Source organism: Hirundo rustica, chromosome 3, assembly GCF_015227805.2.
Source record: "Hirundo rustica isolate bHirRus1 chromosome 3, bHirRus1.pri.v3, whole genome shotgun sequence".
Classification (NCBI taxonomy): Eukaryota; Metazoa; Chordata; class Aves; order Passeriformes; family Hirundinidae; genus Hirundo; species Hirundo rustica.
Window position 1 is genome coordinate 62,248,534 of NC_053452.1, and position 21,064 is coordinate 62,269,597.

Consider the following 21,064-nt stretch of genomic DNA (forward strand, 5'->3'; position numbering starts at 1 on the left):
TCTGAGCCCTGCAGAAACACGCAGTGTGTGGCAAACCCAGCAGATATCCTTACATTCTAAAGAGGTGGAGAACGCATGTCAGGGGGAATAGACAGCAGACAACTTGCCTGCAGTCACTCAGCAGGTTTCTTGAGGTTTCTTGGCTAGCAGACATGTTTTATCCTGAACTAAATCTCCAGGCAGAACTTTTTCTCTGTAGTTTTTGAAAAAATATATAGACTGAGATCCCAGATAAAAAATTTGTCAAACAGTCGGCCTACAAAATGAATTCACAGCAACCACAGTATTTTTTAAAGATGTCGTTGCCATGAGTATCTAATGTGTTCCTATACATCTCCATCAAGTCTTAGGAAGAAGTTCTGTGTTAAAATAGCCTTGTGAAATAACGTTAGGTATGAGTTTTGCAAAATAATTCTGAATTAGTTAGAGATCATCATTGGGCAGCTTTTTCTTGAGTGACACACAATTTTTTACTGACAATCAGAATAAATTTGCCACTTTACTCTCTGGGAAGTCCCCCCTCTTCCTCCCTTGATAGTGGAAAAATGAAATTTATGCTACAGCAATTGACTACTGTATTAAGCTCTCCTCTGGAACAAAATCCCCAACACTCTTTTGTGCCAAAATGTGCTACTGTTTCCCTGGCCCAAACCATTGAACTCTACCATGACCAAGAGAGAGTTTGCACAGCAGTGAAAATGTGTGTGGCTCCATTCTTGCCTCTACTCATTCATTAAATGTTAAAATCTGATCAATTGTTTAAGACTGGGATTTGATTTGGCCTCTTCATTTTATACCTCTGTAAAGGAACCATGTTCAAAGGAACATCTGCCTACACTGGAAATCTGCTACGGATCTTCAGTTTGGCTTTGTCTTCCACTTAGGGCTGTGACCTAATAATTACCAAACAAAAGAAATATATATTTTGATTTTATTAAATGTCCCTCTTATACATTTCTAGCAAATAATAAATAACTAAATAAGCATTTTGGTCCATAAGAGGAAAAGCAACATACACCCTGATATATTTATTTGAACCTGGGCTGACTTCCCTACTTTTATCACAAGCAAGACAAAAGTAACCATTGGGAGTAAGAGATGTGCAAGACTGTAAGAAAACAGAGTATATTAATGAAAAGTACTCAGCAGAGAGCCTATTACAGTATCTGTCCTCTCTCCTGTGCCACTGCAGAGCTAAAAGTGATTGATAATAACCTTGTAGTTACTGTACAATTTTCCTACAATTTTATTGTTGCAGTCATGGCATTGATCTACAGTTAAATGAGATAATTCCTGTGTGCTATCTTGCCAGTCTGCCAGGAGCAATGTACCAATTGTACCTGTAAAGTCACAAAAAAAAAAAAAAAAAAAAAAAAAAAAAAAAAAAAAAAAAAAAAAAAAAAAAAAAGAGAATACCTGCTTGAATCCAGGGCTTAATATAGAAGTTTTAGATAGCTACATTATGAAATTGCTATAAAGAATATTCTTAAGTTTGTAAGAGAAAAGTGGTGAGGACTATTCAAACCTAGAAATTCTTATCAGTAATACTGCTTTTATCAGAAGAATGTTTAATAGTCTCTGCTTTTCTCCTTTCACTCTATGAATCTTGCAAAGCCATTATGGGGGGGGGGGGGAAGTATGAAACTTTGTAACTGCATTCTTACTTATATTAAGTTCTAAGATACCAGAAAATATTTATGCTACAAACAATCTGCAAAAGTTAGACTACTAAAAACAATGAAATAAGGTGTTTCAAAATACATGATCTTTTATTTCTGCTTTATTTCTGATGGATTTACATCCAAGCTCTCAGAAATTTTACTGGAAAATTCCAATGAAATCCTACTTTGGACTAGAAACCATGCTGTTCAGCGAAAACTTTATGAAGTTTTCAAAGATATGTGTGAATCTTTCACCCAGTTTCTTCTCAACTCCCTTCTTTCACCCAACCCCCTAAACTTAAAATGAAACTTTTGGGTCACAAAGCCACACAGACTACCTCCTGCAAAGGTTTGTTAAAACCAGAACACAGGAAAACTCGCTGACTTCAAAAAGCTCTGCGCTGTAAGCGTGGCTTCCTACTCCTCCCTGGGTCTAGCTCTTGCTTGCATTCAATCTTCTTTTCGGTTTGTCAGTGCAAAATGGGGCCTCAAAAGGGGGCCAGTTACTGTCACATGAGGTGTGTTTCCTTGTTGCTAACATACTGGCTATAGAGGTGGCCAAATGGGCTAGGAGGAGTCAGAAGTTGCTGACCCAATAAATTCTGTCTCGAAGGGATGCGTTGGGGGTGCCCTCAGGCCAATGACACAGCTTTTTAATTCACAGTAGGATTGGGAGTTTATGTCTTTGGAAATGAATAGTGCTACAGGGAAGGTTTCTGCTGGCAAGCAGGACTGTGCCATCCACAAATTGTTGCTACCTCACAGATGCTCTTTGATGAGCCATGGGAAATTAATGAGAGATTTCAGTCCAGCTCCAGGTAGATTTGAGAATTTTGTCCCTAGAGCCGTTGTCACATGCCGTGTCACCTCCTGTTCATCTTATTAGTTATCTAAAAAGCTGAAGTAAGTGTTAGAGGGTGAGACTAACCTGAGATCTACATTACTTTTACAAGCTTTCAAATGTCACAGGCACCCAGAAAACATAGATGGACTTATTAGTTCTGAAGTTTTCTACACATAAATAAATAAAAGACTATTAAACCAGAGGATTAACAATAACAAACTATATATTATTTTATTTTTTGTCATTCTTCTTATATATTCACAAAGAAGCAAATAAATAAATGATGTAAAATTATTTTCTTTGGTTTTTATTTGAATTTTGGTGGCACCCACTATATGGTAAGCACTGTCCTCATCTGTGGAAACAGTTTGTTCCCTGAATACCTTTTGGTTTAAGATGTACAAGATTTATATATCTGATAATTATTCAGCTTCCTTCATGCCAGAAAACACACACTGCTGCAGAAAACATTGTTTCCAAGGTCCCGACTTTGCCAGTTGTTAGGTTTGGACAAGATCACGGCGAGGTTTTCCACTTACCAAAGGGGATTGTTCACCATAGTAAACTTCGGCATGTGTGAATGTGTGGGTCTCTGAGACTCTGCTCCTGTAAATAATGAAACCTGTGCACAGCTGTACTCACCCAAGGATGCACACTCATTTTAGCAGACTGATTTCTCCAGCTGGTTAGATATTTTTATTGCATTAATCTGTTTCTCAGTAGGTCAAGAAGACACCAACCAAAACCAGCCAAATTGCTTTGAGAATTTGTGTTGTTTTCGCTAAACTCTCAACAAACCATTTTTTAACCAGCTTGGAACAAGGACTAGCCACCTCATCTTTCTGCAGCTTGGCCAGGCTCATTACAGATTTGCGATTTTGTTTCAGCTGGGACAGCCCCACTTCTGCCAGTGCCTCTTTGCTTGCATGATCTACAGCAGTCCTGATATGCTGGTGGTGCTGGCTGGAGGCACAGCTGGGAGGCAGCCTTGTTTTCCTGGAGCTGGAACATTTTGCATCTGCTCAGCGCTGTGCCCCTATATAGCACTCTACTTCCACAAGTTGTGGTTTTGGTAAAATCACAGAAGACATTTCTGGAGAGAGAAACGTCTTCTCACATCCAGCTTGGTGAGTCTTTCTTCCCCAAGCTCTTTGTTTCTGGTTGGCAGTGCCAGGCAGTTTCCTGAGGCAACAATGACCAACTCCTGCCTCCACAAGCAAGAGCCCACCTCTTCCTCGCCTGTCTGCCCTCATTTTGCAAAGCAAATGAAAGAAATTATAGAAGGCTGGAGGTCAGCAGTCATTTCAACTAAGGAAAAATGTCCTGCTGTTGCCAAAGCTGCCATTTTGATTGGACACGTTTGCCTTTTTTCTCCCGGAGCCAAAGCATGAGAGCCAAGTTGGTAAATCTGGGAGAGCAGCCTGTAATGTAGCTCACAAACTTTCTGCAATATGGGGCATAATCATCTATTGATAATCTGACATGTAACACATGTAGTGGAGGGGAGACCTAGCCTGCATGGACTGTTTACTATTAAGAAGAGAGAGAAAATTGTCTTTCCTGTGCAATTAATAGAACTGCAAATATTACCTCTGAAAACTGGCATAAGATTGATGTAATAATAATCTCTTTTAAAACCTTATGTGAACTCACATAGAGTCATGTCAGTTTCAAAGTCCTGAGGAGAAAATATTCACATCAGAAAAAAAGATCCAGATGACCATCTAAATGCTGAGCACAAAATCTCAGGAGAAGATAGCATTATATTTTTTAAGGCTGGCTGTTGAACTGAAAAGCAAGTGAGCAGTTAAGCTTGGCTCAAAGCCTGACTGAGAGGAAATTTTAGACTGCAGAAATAAAATCTTTTTTAAATCCCCAAGGTAATTCAGTGGACTGAGGAAACCAAAGCAGTCTTATTGATGAAACTCATGATAGTTACACTGCTCTTTGCCCCGTGACAGTAGTTTGAAGAGTTGTCCACTAAGCAAGTATTTATAAGCTCAAAGAATCTTCTGGTGTATATATGTGGTCACTGCAGAAAAGCACCCTGAAAATATTTGTGGATACCCTGACAGATCAAAATTTAACAGCAGAACTCTCCATGCCAACAGCTGTTTAATGCTTTAGTCAGCTGCATCTGTGTTTAAAACCCCACCAACCTGGGTGTCTTTTTGGGTTCTGTAAATGTGTAAAAGTAGTATGGGAATTATTTACTTCATTATTTTGGTTAGGAAATGCAGATACTTATTGCTTAGAGTGTCTTCTGCACCTAGAGTCATTCGACAAAGTTTTAAACGGGGTTTAAACTACCAGCCAAGTTCAGACACTTTCATGAAGCTGGACATATGAGCAATCTCCACTTTCAAGGCTGTGCAATCCTTAATGTCATTTACAGAATGGTGGAACAACCAGCGGTTTGTCAAGGTATCTTTGATACAAAGAAAAATTACTGAATATGAACCTTCTTCTGCTATTTGACATTTCTTAGCATATGAGCAAAAGGCCACTCTCAGTGTTTTCCACGCTGCTTCTTAGGATGACTTTCCAGTTGCTTTTTTTTTTTTTTTTTGTAAGCCAAGAAATAATGTGTTGAGATTTGTAGAGATCATCTCTTCTCAGCTGACTCTTTCTGAATGGGCTTAAAAGGCCTTTTAAATGCCACTGAGGCATAGCTCTGAAAACTGTTGAACTGCCAGGCCTGTCCTACAAAGCCAGCTCTCAGGAGAGAACCTGGAAAGGGAGTGGATGCAACAAAAGCAATAGAAAACCGTTATGGGCACAGAGGGATATTTAATTCTCATTCTCACAGTTTGGTATTGGGGCAGATTGGGCTACAGCCTCTCTCTGGGAGAGAACTCTGACTTCCAGTAAAGTCAGTGCCTAGAAGGGAGGGTGGTTCAGGGCAGGGTGGGAGCAGGAGGCAGAATTGGGCACATGGTATCACAGAGTTTCATTTTAATACCTGGGAGAAAATGGTCTTGAAAGCCTTTCTTTCCCTTTATTCTTGCTCCCTGTAATGAATTGAGGACATATAAAATCTAAAATGCCAACAGCCAGAAACAGACCAAGAAGTCTTCTCTTAATAGTTTTGGTATTTGTCATCAGAAGTGAAATTTTTTTCTGGGGGGTGGGTACTTCCCAATTTGCCAAAAGTATCAGGATGTGAACATCCATTCTGCTGCCTTTACAGGATGTGGTTCAATGTTGCCAACAAATCAAAGACCCCTGTGACTTGGCTGGGTTTGCTAACCACCAGTGTGCAGTTCAGCACAGCTGCAAGGGAATTAATTGTCAGAACTTTGAAATTACGTCAGAGAATAAAGAATAAAACGGAAGTGAAAAATGGGGCAGAATAGTTTCTTTCTGACAAAACAGGCTGGCTTCTAGTGGGCAAGCTGAAATATTTATATACTCATATCTCTGTGTACATTTATATGTGTGTAAGTGTGTGAGAAAGCAAAATTGAAGGAATAGAAACATTGCAGAAATACCTGTTAGAAAAGCAAGGCATTTTGCTAATAAAATAACCCATTTTCCTTTCACTCCTGCTGTTATATTCCCTGCTGTGGCCTGGAAACCAGATGATTTTGAAAAACAAGAAGCCTGATGCTGCATTCAGCCATGACTGAGTAAATCCAGAATAATGCTTTCAAGTTACAGAGAGTGAATGCAAATTTACACCCAGGGTCTGAGGGCCGAATCCAGTCTGAAGCATTTAATTCCTACCAACTCAGTGTCCTGCTGCTTTCCTGAGGCTGATGTCTGCTGCGCGCCGTGTTTTCTGTCAAGCAGTAAGAGGAAGCAAAGGGTGAGTTCTGCAGCTGAACTTGAGGATTCATGCTAGGAAGGCCAGCACAGCAGTAAGAACTTGAAAAGAATTCATTTTCAAATTCTCACTCCCCACACCCCATACCCCCCAGTCTCTGCAGGACCACAGTTAGAGGAAGTGGGGCAGGATGCACTCAGACTAGGGGAGTCAGAACAAGGCTGGAAGTGGATTAGAAGTTCAAGGGGAGACTGGACAAATACTTGGAAGAGACACCCCTTGAGTGTTACTAATAGACAAACCACGTCAAACTCAGGAAATTCCCTGAGCTGAAAATAGTAAGAGGCTGAGAGTGTATTTAGATGTAACAGATCCTGGCTTTCTCTGTTCTTACTCTTCCTTGGTGTCTGCTTAAGGCAACGGCAAAGAAAATATACTCTGTGAGATGCATTTTGACCTGAACCAGTGTAGATATTATTTGAATATTCAAGGGCAGAGGAGATCTGAGGACTGAGGGAGAGACAGATGGAACAACAGTGCAGTGAAGGCTGCCTCCTTTGGAGTCCTGTGTCAGGAGTTACCGGAAATTTCATTCTTATTTTCATTCAGTTTCAATTCAAATTTTCCACACACTAAACTGCACTTATATTCACCTAATTTTCAGCCTTCAGATTTCAGTCTGTTGAGTATATTCCATCTGCAGATTGGCAAACCTGCAGGTAATTAGCTCTCCCTTGTAATTATATTTCCAGTTAATGTTCCATTAAAGACAAATGAAAAGAATTCACATCTTCTACTTAAGTGGTGATAACACAAAATACAACATTTCATAATCTTTGAACAAACAAGCAGTTCCATTTGCCAAGGTGAGGTGCATTTGTAATACAGAAGTAGACTTCATTAATTTAGGTCTTTAGGTGTATACTGTTTTTCTCCCAAGAACTTCACTGTTTAGTGAGTAGGTAGCCCAGGAGAAAAGCAAAGCCAGCCTTTCATATGAAACTGTGGGATCCTCTTTTCACTTCTTTTCAGGGCTGTTGTGAGTGCCATGGAAACCAGGATTTCCACAGGCTGATACTGAGTTTTATTGCCCCATCTGAAACAGCCCAAGCCTAATTTCCTTTACTGAGAGCTCACAGGGGTGGCTGCAATTTCTGTGCCTGATGGCAGGGAAGGCAGGCTGTGAAGAGTTCAGGGTGTGTAGAAAGGTGACAGCTGGTGGCATCTCACCAGTTCCTACCCACTTTTTGAAGCAATGTGGAATAGAGTACATTCTGATTTGCCAGCATGTAAAATGCAGAAAACAATACTTTTCTTTCATTGCATGGTGTTTTGAAGAGACAAAGTGCTGTTTAAGACTAAGTACTCAGGAAAAAAAAAAAAAAAAAAAACAAACCTTAACATAAAGACATCACTGAAAAAAAAAAAAAAATTATCATCCATATTACAGTAAAGATGAAAAAACTGTTCTCTACTCTGAGGCACAAGGGATCAAGCACTCCCCTCTTTATGTATTTAGCAGGGAGAGAAGAGGGAGGAGATGAAGCTGGGAGGGCATTATGCAGTTCTGTATTTTGCATTTGAACTATTGCTAAAAGATTTTTAAATAGCCTTTTTGATTTGTAATACTAAGCTGAAATGGTAAGCACGGCGATTTTGTGCTGGCTAATTGTTTCACCCGGGCTACTCAAGGGTGCCCAACATAATTTTCTGTTCTCTTTTGCTTGTACGCACACTGAGCAGGGGAAAAAATATCTGGGGAAAGGGGGCTGACAACTTCAGTTACCCAGAGATACGAAAGATCTTTGGTAGCAAAACTTAAACTCTCTTGAGACACAATCAGTACTATTCTGGGAAAATTCTGGGGACAGAAAAAGATCTCATTCAACAGATATTTAAACAAATACTGTGAGCAGTGAATGAGTACATGAAAGTCATTGGATTAAGAACCAAAATCTCAGGACTCTGAATTTCAGTGGAATGCAATAGAAATATTCTCTTGTGTGTGTGTGTGTTTTTATTGATTACATAATGCAACTTATTTTGTTTCCATTAGCTGCAGAAAATTTACCTGAACTGTGGGAACTGTCAGTGAAGAGTGGCAGTATTTCCTTACCTCCTTAAAGCCCTCACAAAATTTCCTGAGAAAGCATGTACTGTTCACGTACAACAGCCCTTTTTAAAGGTCATCCTATCAGATGGATCCCGGTTTTCCCTCTGTTATTCCCCGCCTCCCCCCCTGCAATTATTAAAACGCAGCCTGTTAAATTACAAGATCTTTACGTTTCACCACATTGCATCCCAAAAAATCATCACATCTGGTCAAGGGTCGTTTTCTTTCTCCGCAGTATCAGACATAACCACGAAATTTGTTGTGCATCGTTTCAAACGGGGGGAAAGGGGCGGACCAGAAGAAGTCTTTGTCGGAGGAGAGTTGGGATGCCAGGCTTTCCGGTTTCTTCGCTGAGCCGCGGTCCCGGCAGCGCGTTCTGCGGGGAGCGCTCCGCAGAGCGCCGGGATGCGCCGGGATGCGCCGGGATGCGCCTGGATGCGCCGGGATGCGGAGACCCCTAGCGGTGCCCGCCGCCTGCTTCCCCGCTTATTCCTTTTTGTCTGGATGTCATTGTTTGTCCCAGCTCACAGACAGGGCGCGGTGCCGCTGGTTTCTCCAAGATCAACCGGCTCGGTGCATTATTTTCTTCTATTTTTGTCGAAATGGATCTGGCTGGAACATTGCTTTCTGCTGGGGTTTTTTTTGTTTTTTTGGTTGGTTGGTTGGTTTTGTTTTTATTTTTGTTTTTGTTTTGTTTCGTTTCATTTTGTTTTTGTTTTAAATCCAAGTATTTTTATTCGAACTCTGAACAAGGATTAACTGTTCTTGTCCCTACTATTAGTAAAATACAGTGTTCAAACCCTTAGAATGCACCTACAGTAGCATTAGCCTACAATCAAGCATGATTTTATTTATCATTTCCCCTTTTCTAACCTTTGGGAAAAGAACCAGGAGCAACCTGGTCTAGTGGAAGGTGTCCGTGCCCATGGCAGTGGGGGTGGAATTAGATGGTCTTTAAAGTGCTTTCCAGCCCAAACCATTCTATGATTTTATGATAAAACCCAGTCTACTGACAATGAAAGTCAAATTAATTGTGATATTTTTGGTATGTACAGAAAGTTACTTGTGAGGAAGAAATTTATGAAGTACCTGAATCTGGATCACAAAACTTGATTAGATCACATGGGTTTTGTCTCTTTTAGGCAGAGAATAACTCATAAATTAATACAATTTTGTTTCTGTCTTTGAAATGATATAACCTTGACCCCTTCTTTGTCAAAATAGTTAATATGCAGTTTATAGTACCTTATGAGTCCTGCAGGCAAATAATAATTCTCCAAAGTGCTCCCTCATCCTGTATATTAATAAGGCTAAATGAGGATCCTCTTTATTGCCCATGGCCTTTCTGAAGTGTCTTCAAACTAGCTCTTCTCCTTTTCCACACTCCAGTGGACTGTGGAAAATGAAGACTTGATATCATGTACTGGAATCAGTGCAATGGGAAAGACTGTTAAAATTCTTTGCTACAAAATCATAGACCCTTGTCAGTACCTTTTGCTATGGGTACACTGTGCCCTTGCAAAAATTATCTTGATGTGGAAGGTCAGTTGGCTTGCCAATAGATCATACAAGAAGACTACCTTGGGATACAAATGTATAATAATCCAAAGGTAATTGTTTCTTTTCAAGTGGAATAAATCAATCCTAATTATCTGCCATAATAATACAGATTTTGAGACATGTCAGCAGTTCCTGTGTGTGTGTGTTCCCATTATTCAAATTTGTGTTTCCCATCTGTTAGGTAAGAGCGCCCATTCACATTTCTAGTCATATGGTAGGTGAAACAGATTTTCATAGAATCATAGTATGGTTTGGGTTGGAAGGGGCCTTTAAGTTCACCTAGTTCCAACCCTGTGCCATGGACTGGGACACACTCTCTTGGACCAGGTTGCTCAAAGCCCCGTTCCAACCTGGCCTTGAACACTTTCAGGGATGGGGCACCAACAATGTCCCTGGCCAACCCAAGCCAGTGCCTCACCGCCTTCACAGAAAATTATTTCCTCTTAAAATCTAATCTAAACCTACTGACTTTCAGTTTAAAACCACTCCCCTTGTCCTATCACTACACCACCTGATAAAAAGCCCTTCCTCTTCTTTACTGTAAGCACCCTTTAGGTACTGGAAAGCTGACAGGTTTCCCCAGAGCTTTCTCTTTTCCAGGCTGAACAACCCCAGTTCTCTCAGCCTATTTTCATAGGAAAGGTGCTGCAGATCATGTTTGTGGCTCTCCTCTGGGCCCACTCCAGCCAATCAATGTTCTCCTTATGTTGGGGATCCCAGAGTTAGATGCGTTACTGGGTGGGGTTCCACCAGAATGGAATGGAGGCAGGGTCACCTGATGGTGAGCACTGGTGTAAGTCTGACCAACGTAGTTACTTACTCCAGAATATACTCCAACCTACGCTCTGCCAGCCCAAAAAGTAATTCACATCTGTGACTCAGGATGGTCTAAGGCTCTGAATGTGATAGCATTTACTCTGGCTGACACTACATGGGAAACAAAATCTGTGATTATTTTCTGACACACTGTAGTTCCAAACTGTCCCTGCAGAAAGTCAGGCAGATATAATGACTGTGGGAGCAAAATTATATAGGTAGGTTGTAACTCTGTAGGCTCTGAAGCTCATGAAGTCTTCTTTATAAATCAGCAACTATGAATACGTTTCTCTCTACCACCCCCTCTCACAATTTCCTTGAAATACTCTGCAAAATATTTAGAACTAAAACTTCATCCAGCCTGGTTTGGGCTTCCCAGTGAATACAGTTCTGTGTGACCCTTGCAGAACAGTCATCTGCAGCTCGTAGGGATAAATAGACATTTTTGTCTGTGTTTGGACAGTGAAATCATTCATCACACTTTCATTCTATGTATAGATTTTTTTCTTCTTGTGGAAAGGTGTGTGCAGCAATCAAGCATTTTAGAGATAAATATACCCATGCAGTATATGCCAAAGCAACAAATATGTATCCGGAACTTTGCCTTGAGCTTCTGATGGCTGTCACTGCCACTCCAAGTTGTTTCTAAAGATTGCCATGAAAGGTTTACATTCTGTATCTACTAGCATGGGTGACTTGTAACAATGTACTCCAAAGCTGTAGTGCCATGTCCAGCGCTGATTGCTCCAGCAAATGAGTACTCCTCTTCACTAGAGTCATTCGTAATCACGTAACAGCTTGACTTTCAGTCTGGAAAAGCATCGTTTTGTCAGATTGGTTTATGCCACTACATCTCTCACCATATTTTCAGAGATTATGCCAGCTGTTGGTTTCGTATTTACTCCCGCATTTTTCTGTACTTTAAACAAATGTTTCCTCCTTTACTCGGAATGTTCTAGGTGCTGTTGAGGTGTTCTTTCATTAAAAAAGAACAACCGAACAATTACGTGTATTATGAACATGAATTGTTGTTTTTTTGTTTTTGTTTTTTTTTTTTGTTTGTTTTTTTGGTTTTTTTTTTGTTTGTTTTTGTTTTTTTTTTGTAACTAGAATTTTGTAATTTAAAAGACTTTTTTCTTACTTGATCTAAGAGCTTCTCCTTCTGTTCTATCTTAGTGGTTACGATAATTTTGCTGGACACCTCCAAAGTCGGAAGAGGGTGGGGGTGTTTGTTAGTTTGTTTGTCTTGTGGGTTTGTTATTGTTGGGTTTAATGAGGTTTTTTTAGTTGGACTTGACTTTTCTTGACTCAAGAAAAAGAGTGAAAAATCTGAATGATTGAAGAAAATTAATGGAGAGGAATTACAGCACAAGCAGGCAATCATGAGTTAGGGCAGTAAAAAGAAATCTCACAACCCAAAGTAAATTTCAGTGCAGAAATAAAATCTGGAACTCATTGCCACATGATACTGATAACAGAAAGGTAAATGAGTTTAAAAAACAATTAGATACAGTAATGAAAAAAATATTCACATGGATACAATTGTTGATAGCCCACATTTTTTAAGTCGGAGGAGAACACAGCTTGGAGCTGAGAGAGGAGGAGGAGAGCAGACACTTATGTTGCAGGGAAAATCAGCATTTTAGGAACAGGTTTTGTGCAACTGTGACTGTAAACAGGGAAAACATTACTATTTGTCCAGTGCCACTCATAAGAATTATTGTCAGATTTCACTGCTTCTGGAGCAGACAAGCAGAGGAAAGATTTTCTTGCAGAAGACAGCTCACGCGCACACACACACACACACACATACAGATGCAGTGCATTAAACTCTTCAGGTGATCAAGGGAAACTAATTCAAACCCCTTATTCTGCAACTCAGTTTCCTTCTGCAATCTTTTCAGTTCAGGCATCTTCAACAAACACTGCACTCATTTACAGCTTCTGCTGAATTCTGACACTTCTGTTCTTACCAAAGGGATGCATCTCCAGCCCTTTAGTTCTCACCTTAGCTCTCACACTTTCTTGTGTTTATCCTGTTTGACACAACACCTATTTCCTGAGAAGGACTGTGCATATTTAGACTCCTTTACCTTTCTGGCTTTATGCTTTGACTCCTGAGTTGTTCCTGGACCACAAGCAAACCTGAAGATGTAATGGGCAATTCTTAGCCATTGCTGTAAAATTTTTAGTTCATGCACCTGTAAATGTTGGTTTCATTTTCTAAATGCTGAGATTTGGGGTTTCCTCATGAGTAGTCTTATAACAAATGACAGTAGCTCAGATTATGAGCTTTTAATTGAATTAATGTTTTTTCTGGCAGTAAAATCATGGCTGATATCCTGACTTCTTTAAATTAGTGGAACAATGACTCTGCCTAGCTAGAAATTCTGGGCTGTTAAGTTTGCCAAGTATTCAAAAGACAACTCTAAGTCTTCTCTGTTATATAGTTTTTAAAAAGCAACTTATCTTTGTTGGTCTCGAATATAATTGGTATCTATAGTGCTATTAAGGATGTTAAAGTGTTATCAGATTTCAGCATAAAGTGATGTGACAGTTCATTTTCTGTAATCCTATTTGTTTTTAAATGTTTGAGTTTTGCATATTTTAATTTGTTTACAAGGTGCCCCAGGTAACTATTTTTTCACAGTGTGTGGTTTTGCTGATGAATTATAAGATTAGCGCAAATTCCAGATACATTTTTCTTAATGAGGGAATCTTTCTATTTTGATATCAAGGCCTGTTTTTAATTAGTTAAGGCAATGCAAAATAAATAAGCTCAACATACTCATACATCACATTGATTGTTAGTATTAATAGGGTAAATAAGGAGCTGACTAGAAAATAAGAGGATTCATGCTTTAAAAAAACCAAAAAACAACAAAACCAAAACCCAAAACCAAAACCAAACAAAACCTTCTGGTTTTTTATATATATGGTTTAAATTAATGTTCCATTCTTTCCTGAAAGCTGACCATTAAGTGAAAGCTTTCTGTGTGCTAGAGTATGTCAAACAACTGGAACACAGGAATAATCTGCCTATCCTTCCCAAGACTTCTAATTTGTGATAAGGAGGTATGACTGATACCAAGGATGGGACTAGTTTAGTGGCAGCTCTGAACCTGAAACATGGTGATTTAGGCATTTATTTTCCCCAAGCAGAAGGTGGACATTTTTCAATAATGTTTTTGGGTTTTATATGTATGTTCATATAACTGGGGCAGCCTGGCAACAACAAACAGGCATGTTTAGGCACAGAAGGTCAAGAAAAGGAGATGAAAGAAAGGCCATGTCCTCCTGGTGAAAGAAAGTTAAAGACCCTGTAGACTCAGTGAACCTATTCCACACACACTGAGCACAGTCCTAGTTCAAACAGTGCCTTTTCCATCGGGTTATTTTAACTCAGCTGTGGAGAATTTCTTCTGACATTTCTGTCCTCTTTGCAAAATCTTTCTTAGCTGAATTTCTTTTTTACAAGTCCCTGAGTTTTTTGTGAATTACATCACTGCTTACAGCTTTGCTGGGCCTCAGAGGTTCTTTTTGCAACCAAGGCGAGTGCTACCCAGCATTGTACGACCTGTGGGGCACAAACATGCATTGAATACTGTAGCTCAACTGACTCCTCTAGATCGATCTTTTGGGGGGGGGGGGGGTTTGTGTGGTGTTTTTTGTTGTTGTTGTTTTTGGTTTTTTTTTAAAAAAAAAAAAAAAAAAAAAAAAAAAAAAAAAAGGGAGAAAAGTACCTTAGACTCCTCTAATTGAAAAATAAGCGTCTTCCACTTGTGTAGTATTGTGACCCACCCACTGGGCAAAATCATCCCATTGTTTTATAGATTTCATCTCATCTGTTTTTCTTAATATACTTTTCCAAAATTTCTATTTTCATTACCAGTGACTTCTTTTGTTGCTAGCTGATATATTTATTCAAAAAGGGCAAACTGTTGTAAAATGTGGGCTTGTGTTGCACTTTTGCAAGTTGTGGGTTGATTCTGAAAAGATCAGATCCTATTACTGTGTAGCTAATGTCAGATTTACCAACGTGACCTTATCTCTCTGAATAGAATGGGCTTTGTCATTGCTAAGGAAAAAATCTGTATTGGATTTTGAATGGAAAATCTATACTGATTATTTCCTAAAATATATACTCTGGAATAATGATTGAAATTGGTCTGTACCTACACTACAGCTACTGTAGACCTTCACCAAAGATATATTTTTGACACTTTTAACTGACTGTTACTTACACAGCTAAAAATATGTGTTTGACTGAAAGTATTTATGACATAAATACTCAGAATTTACTAAAAATAAAACAACATAATTATGGAAAGGTGTGTGTGAAGCTTGAATTTAAAGGGATGCAAATGTTGCAGCCATCTAACTTACTTTTTTTTATGTAATAAAACTATAATTAATAACACCATAATTGTCTATTCCCATCATCTGTGAATACTGTGCTGTGAATACTACTCGGTAAATGTAATTGAAATGTCAAACTTTATATGAATTTGTGATGTAATATGTAACAGAACACATTAAATGAACAATCGATACAATAAAAATAGTTAATCAGAAAGTAATCTGAATCAACCAAAAGGGAATCATAAATTTCCTTTTGCTTGTGCGACACCATATAGCCAAAAAAAAAAAAAGGAAAAGAAAGACTGGAGATGTGTTTTAGAGGTAATCTTTTCACCTAGAATGCCTCCTGGTCATGTTATTTTGTGATGTACATGCCTGAAAGACAAGCTCTGTGGTAAATGTCATTGATGACTTTGACAAACAGAAAGATCTGTAGTTAAAATTCACAGAAATAACCCAAAGAATGTTGCTCTTGCATGTCACATCAGCTTGGAATAACGATTTATATGGAAAGTTAATGTGCTGTTCTATCTAATTTCAGAATTTCTACATAGACACCACCAAGAAATTGTGCTCAGATCAAGCTGCTGATGTTTTGGAACTGCAAGTTAGTTGTCAAAATGATTTGGTGCATCGTGAGAATAAGGACGTGACTGGGAAAGCTACACTAGTGGAAACCACTGTGACTAAAGGTCAGTTAAGCTTCATGGTTTGAGCTATTAATATATCAAAGCTTAACACCAGCCCTAATGAAAATTTGACATACAGGAGTATCTGTGTGATTTCACTTGGAATCTGTGGCTTAATCAAAAAGGGATGAAAAGTGAACCTTTCTGTTCTTCCTCCATAAATGCCATAAGGCAAATTCATCCAAGCTCTCAGCAGCAGCATGGTATTGAACTCTGTTTGACACTGCAGCATGAATATTCAGAGGTTTTTAGGAACAGACGATTGGAAAACGTGTGCTGTCCTTTTGCTTTAGAGTCATGCTTACACATATTCTGTTATTAAAAAAATGCCTATCCCAAAATGTTTTAAGATGAGAAAGCCATTTACATTAAAGATATGGAGATGCCTTCAACTCATATTTTTGTATTCTGAAGAACAAAATTATACTGAGCAAATTGCTTGACCGTTAATTGTTTTTAAAGCCTCTATTTTTTTGTATTTCCCATATTGATAGATCCCTAGTTTTTCTACTTATCTTCCAGATCTTTCCTATTTCAGAAATGAACCATACTGAACCTGAAAAGCTAGATGATAAAACGATGAATCCAAATTTATTACATATATTTCAACTTTGCCGTTAATATAAAAAAAAATTATATCATTAATCTCTCAGTCACAGATTATATTTGAAATATGAACAAATCACGTTAATTACAACACTGGAACATTTGGAAGACTAAAGCACAAATATTCATCCTCACAGCATTTGTTAAATGATAACTGGTATCAAGAGAAGAACTAACCATAAATCCCTCTTTTTTTCTTGTCATTCAGTGTGTAAGACTCTTAAACAGGTTTTCTATTTGAAACTATGTGTACCGAAACTTCTAAAAGCTACATAAACCACTTTTCTGGAGAAGAATTACAGTGTCATGTTGAATATTCACTAATCCTTATTGCTGTGGAAATTGATTATTTGGGAACTGCATATTGAAAATGATGTGTTTTAACCCCAGTCAGCAACCAAGCCTCACACAGCTGCTTGCTCACTCCCCCACCAGCAGGATGGGGGGGAGAATTGAAAGGGCAAAAGCCAGAAAACTTGTGGATTGACATAAAGACAGGGAAAGCAAAAGCCACTCACACAAACAAAGAAAAACAAGGAATTAATTCACTGCTTTTTATGGACAGGCATGGGTTCAGCCATCTCCAGGACAGCAAGGCCCCGTCACATGTAACATCTCACATTTGAGAAGACAAACTCAATCACTCCAAATGTCCCCACCTTCCTCCTTCTATCCCTTTGGTCGGTTTGGGTCACCTGTCCTGGCTGTGTCTCCTCCCAAAGTCCAGTGCATCCCAGCTTCCCTTGCCAGCCATGGCAGTATGAGAAGCAGAAAAGCTGTTAGCTCTACTCATCAAAAAAGCCCTTGCAAATAAAAAACCTCCATATTATCAACCCTGTGTTCAGCACAAATCCAAAACAGCCCTGTGCTACTCACTGTGAATACAATTAATTCTGCCCTAACAAAAAGCAGCATGATATTTTGGTGTGCGGCATCTTTGAAATAAAATTCCAGATTTATTATTTTGTGGCTTTGAAAAATCTCTTTTCAGGCTCACTTCTGTCACTGTTTAATGATTGGATTCGATTTTATATGGGTAATAGGTGAAGCTTACATGTTAGCAGCTACAAAAGACAGTGTCCTCAGTTTAAACCCCACAAAAAAAAAAAAAAAAAAAAAAGGGGAATACCAACATAAATTAACATGATACTCATTTTTTGTCAAAGGCACTTCCTCTAAATCACTGAGACATGACTTTGAGAACCATTGTCCATGCTACAGGGATTAATTGGATCACTTGCATGGGTGTGGTCTCTGTGGGGTGAGGCAGACATGGGAAGCAGGGGGAACACTTCTGAAAAAAAGAGGTTCTTTGAGGAAGAAGGCAGACGTAAAACTTACGCTTATTCACAAACACAGAAGTCAATGTTTGAGTAGGTGCTTAACTTAATTTGCCTAGACTTCTCACAGACAGGAAACATCATTCAGGCTAAAGTCTCAAAATGCTTTTATCATGAAGAGTCTTCAAATATTTTTTCTGAATGCAGCTTCTCAATCTGTGCAAAAAGTGAAGTCATAGAGTCACTTCCTGTGCCTGTTATGGAACTGTACAGCAGTTTCTAAACTGAGATCGCTTGGCTGAGAAAAGCAGTATGGATCCACTCTTACTAAGGCTTCAACTCAATAAAGGACTGGGATGTCACTTGTCCCTTCCATTTTCCTACTGTGAGGGTATTTGTTACTGCTTGTGTTTCCTCCACCACTGAGAAGTGTCTGTCTCCATCTTCTTCCTATCTTCCCATCGGGTACTGATACCCAGTTATAAGAACCTCCTTGAGCCTTCTCCTCACCAGGCTGAACAGCCTCAGCCTTCTCAGCCTCCCCTTCTATTTCAGATGTTTCAGGCTCTTGATCGCTTTCATGATCCTCTGCTGGACTTGCTCCAGAACATCCATGTCCCTCTTGTACTGGGAGCCCAGATCTGGACCCCACACTCCAGGTGTGCTCTCACCAGTGTTGATCAGGGGGACAAGGATCTCTGCTGGCACCACTTTGCCTAATGCAGCCTAGGAGGTGATGGACTGCTTTGCCACAAGGGCACATTGCTGGAGTATGGTCAGCTTGTCTTCCAGGACCCCAGTGTTTTCTTTGGCAAAGCTGCTTTCCAGTTGTTCTTCCCCAGCCTGTGTTGGTCCATGGGGTTATTCTTCCCCAGGTACAGGGCCTTGCATTTTCCTTCAATGAACTTCATTAAAGCCCTTTCTGCCCAGTTCTTTATCCTGTTCAGGAACCTTTGGATGGCAGCACAACCATCTCAGCAGCTCCTCCCATGGCAAACTTACTAAAGAAAGCTCGTTCCCATTGATTTCCATTAATGAATCACTGTGTCTGTAGCAGGAAACCACAACAACACTCATATTGGCCTCTCCATTAAATCCTGATCCAGAAACTCTCAGGAGGCTCTTCACTTGTCCCTAGGCAGAGGGCTACCTCTGTTACCCATGGTGCCAGCAAAATTTCCTTCTTCTCCTTCATGCTGCTGTTAGCTCATGGAGTTTGTGGTTCTGGGCACCAGAAAACAGACATGGACTTTTTGCAATAGTTCCAGGTTGGGACCTTCTACTCAACATGTTTCAGCACTATGGTGAAACGATGCAATATCACTGTCTGTTTGACTGTCCCGTCTGCCCTGCTTGAAGTCTGTCCGCCTTCTCTCTCTTTATTCATTCAGAGATAGTAGCATTAGCCTTTTGTCCATACCATTGTCATATTTATACATCATTGATAAACCTTCCTCAGAATCTCAAAAAGCACTTCATTTTTACTGTGATTTTTCAGTTTCTAGCACAACTCTGTTTTTCTTAGCCAATTCATTTGTTTTAATTCTGAAACAATCTAATTGAGAAGAATGTTTTTTCTAGGGCCTTCTTCAGGTTTGAAAATATCTTTTCTTGATTGTTCTTGATCTATTTCCTTTGGCCCTCATTCCATCAAGATCCTAATATTTGCTGTGACATCCCTTCTGAGAAAGCAGAATTTGCTTTTCTTCTGGTTGAGATGCGCATATCAGTAGTCATGGTAGACTGACGGCTTAACTCCTCTTGCTTCTAGTAGACACACTTTTTTAAAACTTTAGCTATCAGTCAGGCTTATTTTTTCCTATGTATTTCCACGAGTTTATGGCTGGAGACCCATGCTTTGCAGGTAGCTGTATGACCAAGAGTATTAGAGGAAAAAAAGGGTGTTAGGACTGCTGAAGGCATGATTCTGGTACTGCAAAGATTTACAGCACTAACCGTTCCCCATCTGTCTAAGTTCTTAGCCATGTATCTGACTCAAAAGCTCGTCAGTCATAGGTCTCCTGCCTCATTTCTCATGAAAATTGCAATTAGTTAATTTGAAGTTCATCCTATTTACTCTTTTGGCTTGGGCTACTCATGGAACACCAGATAAAGGATAACTTTTGTTACTGAGGATTCCAAACAAACTCCTAGTACATCTCTTAGTATGCACACAGAAAATCACAAAGTAGTATCATAGTGATACTTCCTTTGCAAGACTAGAAAATCGCTTCTTGTTTAATTGCCTTGGAGTATATCCCTTTACCAACTCTGTCCAAATTGGAGTATAGTGTGAATTTGAGCTAGGCAGATGTAACCCAGTCCAAAGAATAGTGATGGATTGTATGCTGACATAACCAAATCAAAGCTAAAATATTTTCTGAAAATCGTATGTTAGTATAGTCCAAAATTATTTGGCTTGATTAAAAGATAACTGTAGAATTATACAGGAGAGTGGATTAGATTATGGAACAGTTCTTCCTGGCCAGCCAAGGAATGCCCACGAGTCCACTGCTGCGTGCATCAAGCTTTCCTGTTCCAGAGGGTGTACTCTGCTCTGCTAATTCAAAATATAATGGATTAGAAAATATGTCAAGACTAATAACACAGACACACTCCTGTGGGTTTTGAGTGGGAGGAAATGCACCATTCACTGACTAATCTTTAAACTTCTACTGATGAATGTTAAGCCACCCTCCAAAGCACCAACCTGTTTCAAATTCCTAATAAGGATGTTGAATCTGTACTCTCAAAAACCCCCTAGATACAGAGACAATTGCTATTTCTTACCAAAGGCCAGATAGTTTTGAAAAGAAAAACAACAAGTTTTTTCTCCATTTTAAAGCCTCTTTTTATCTTTCTTTACAGAGTTCATGTTAATAAAGATAGGATTTATTATCCTTGTTTCTAAGGAATGGAACCTTCTTCCTCTATTGCAATTAAACCTGAATAGGCCACTAAAGATATTATCTTATTTTCTTATATTTGACTGAGTTTGAATTAATTAAAAATGGTAGCAATATCTGCAGGATAATAACCCTCATCAGAAATCTGCTGTATCAGTTTTTCTTTATCCTTGAAATTTATTCTAAGTGGGATTTCTATAGCACTACATAATCTTCTTGTTCATGGCGTAGTTTTCTGGAATAGTTACTCTCTGCAACAAGACAGTGTTTATGCTGATTTTGTTCATCGATGTCAGGATATTTTAGGGAAGGTATTTATATATTCTGTCTTTAGTTACTTGCTTTGGGAGGCTAGTGGGCTGAAGAAAGAAAAAGAGGATTGGACCTTCTGTTTGTGCTTTAGGATGCACATATGTCTACTAAATTTTCAAAGATGGTTTAAGAAATTTCTGCCCCAGTAA

The 21,064-nt window shown here is 39.2% G+C and overlaps 1 protein-coding gene across 1 annotated transcript in view; it reads left to right on the forward strand.

The window, feature by feature from the left end:
• The window catches only part of THEMIS (thymocyte selection associated), a 77,138-nt gene that overhangs the window by 51,291 nt on the left and 4,783 nt on the right, over positions 1-21,064 (forward strand). The window contains exon 7 of the mRNA XM_040059627.1: positions 15,664-15,814. Coding sequence (XP_039915561.1) covers positions 15,664-15,814 — 151 coding nt within the window. The remainder of the gene's footprint in view (positions 1-15,663; positions 15,815-21,064) is intronic.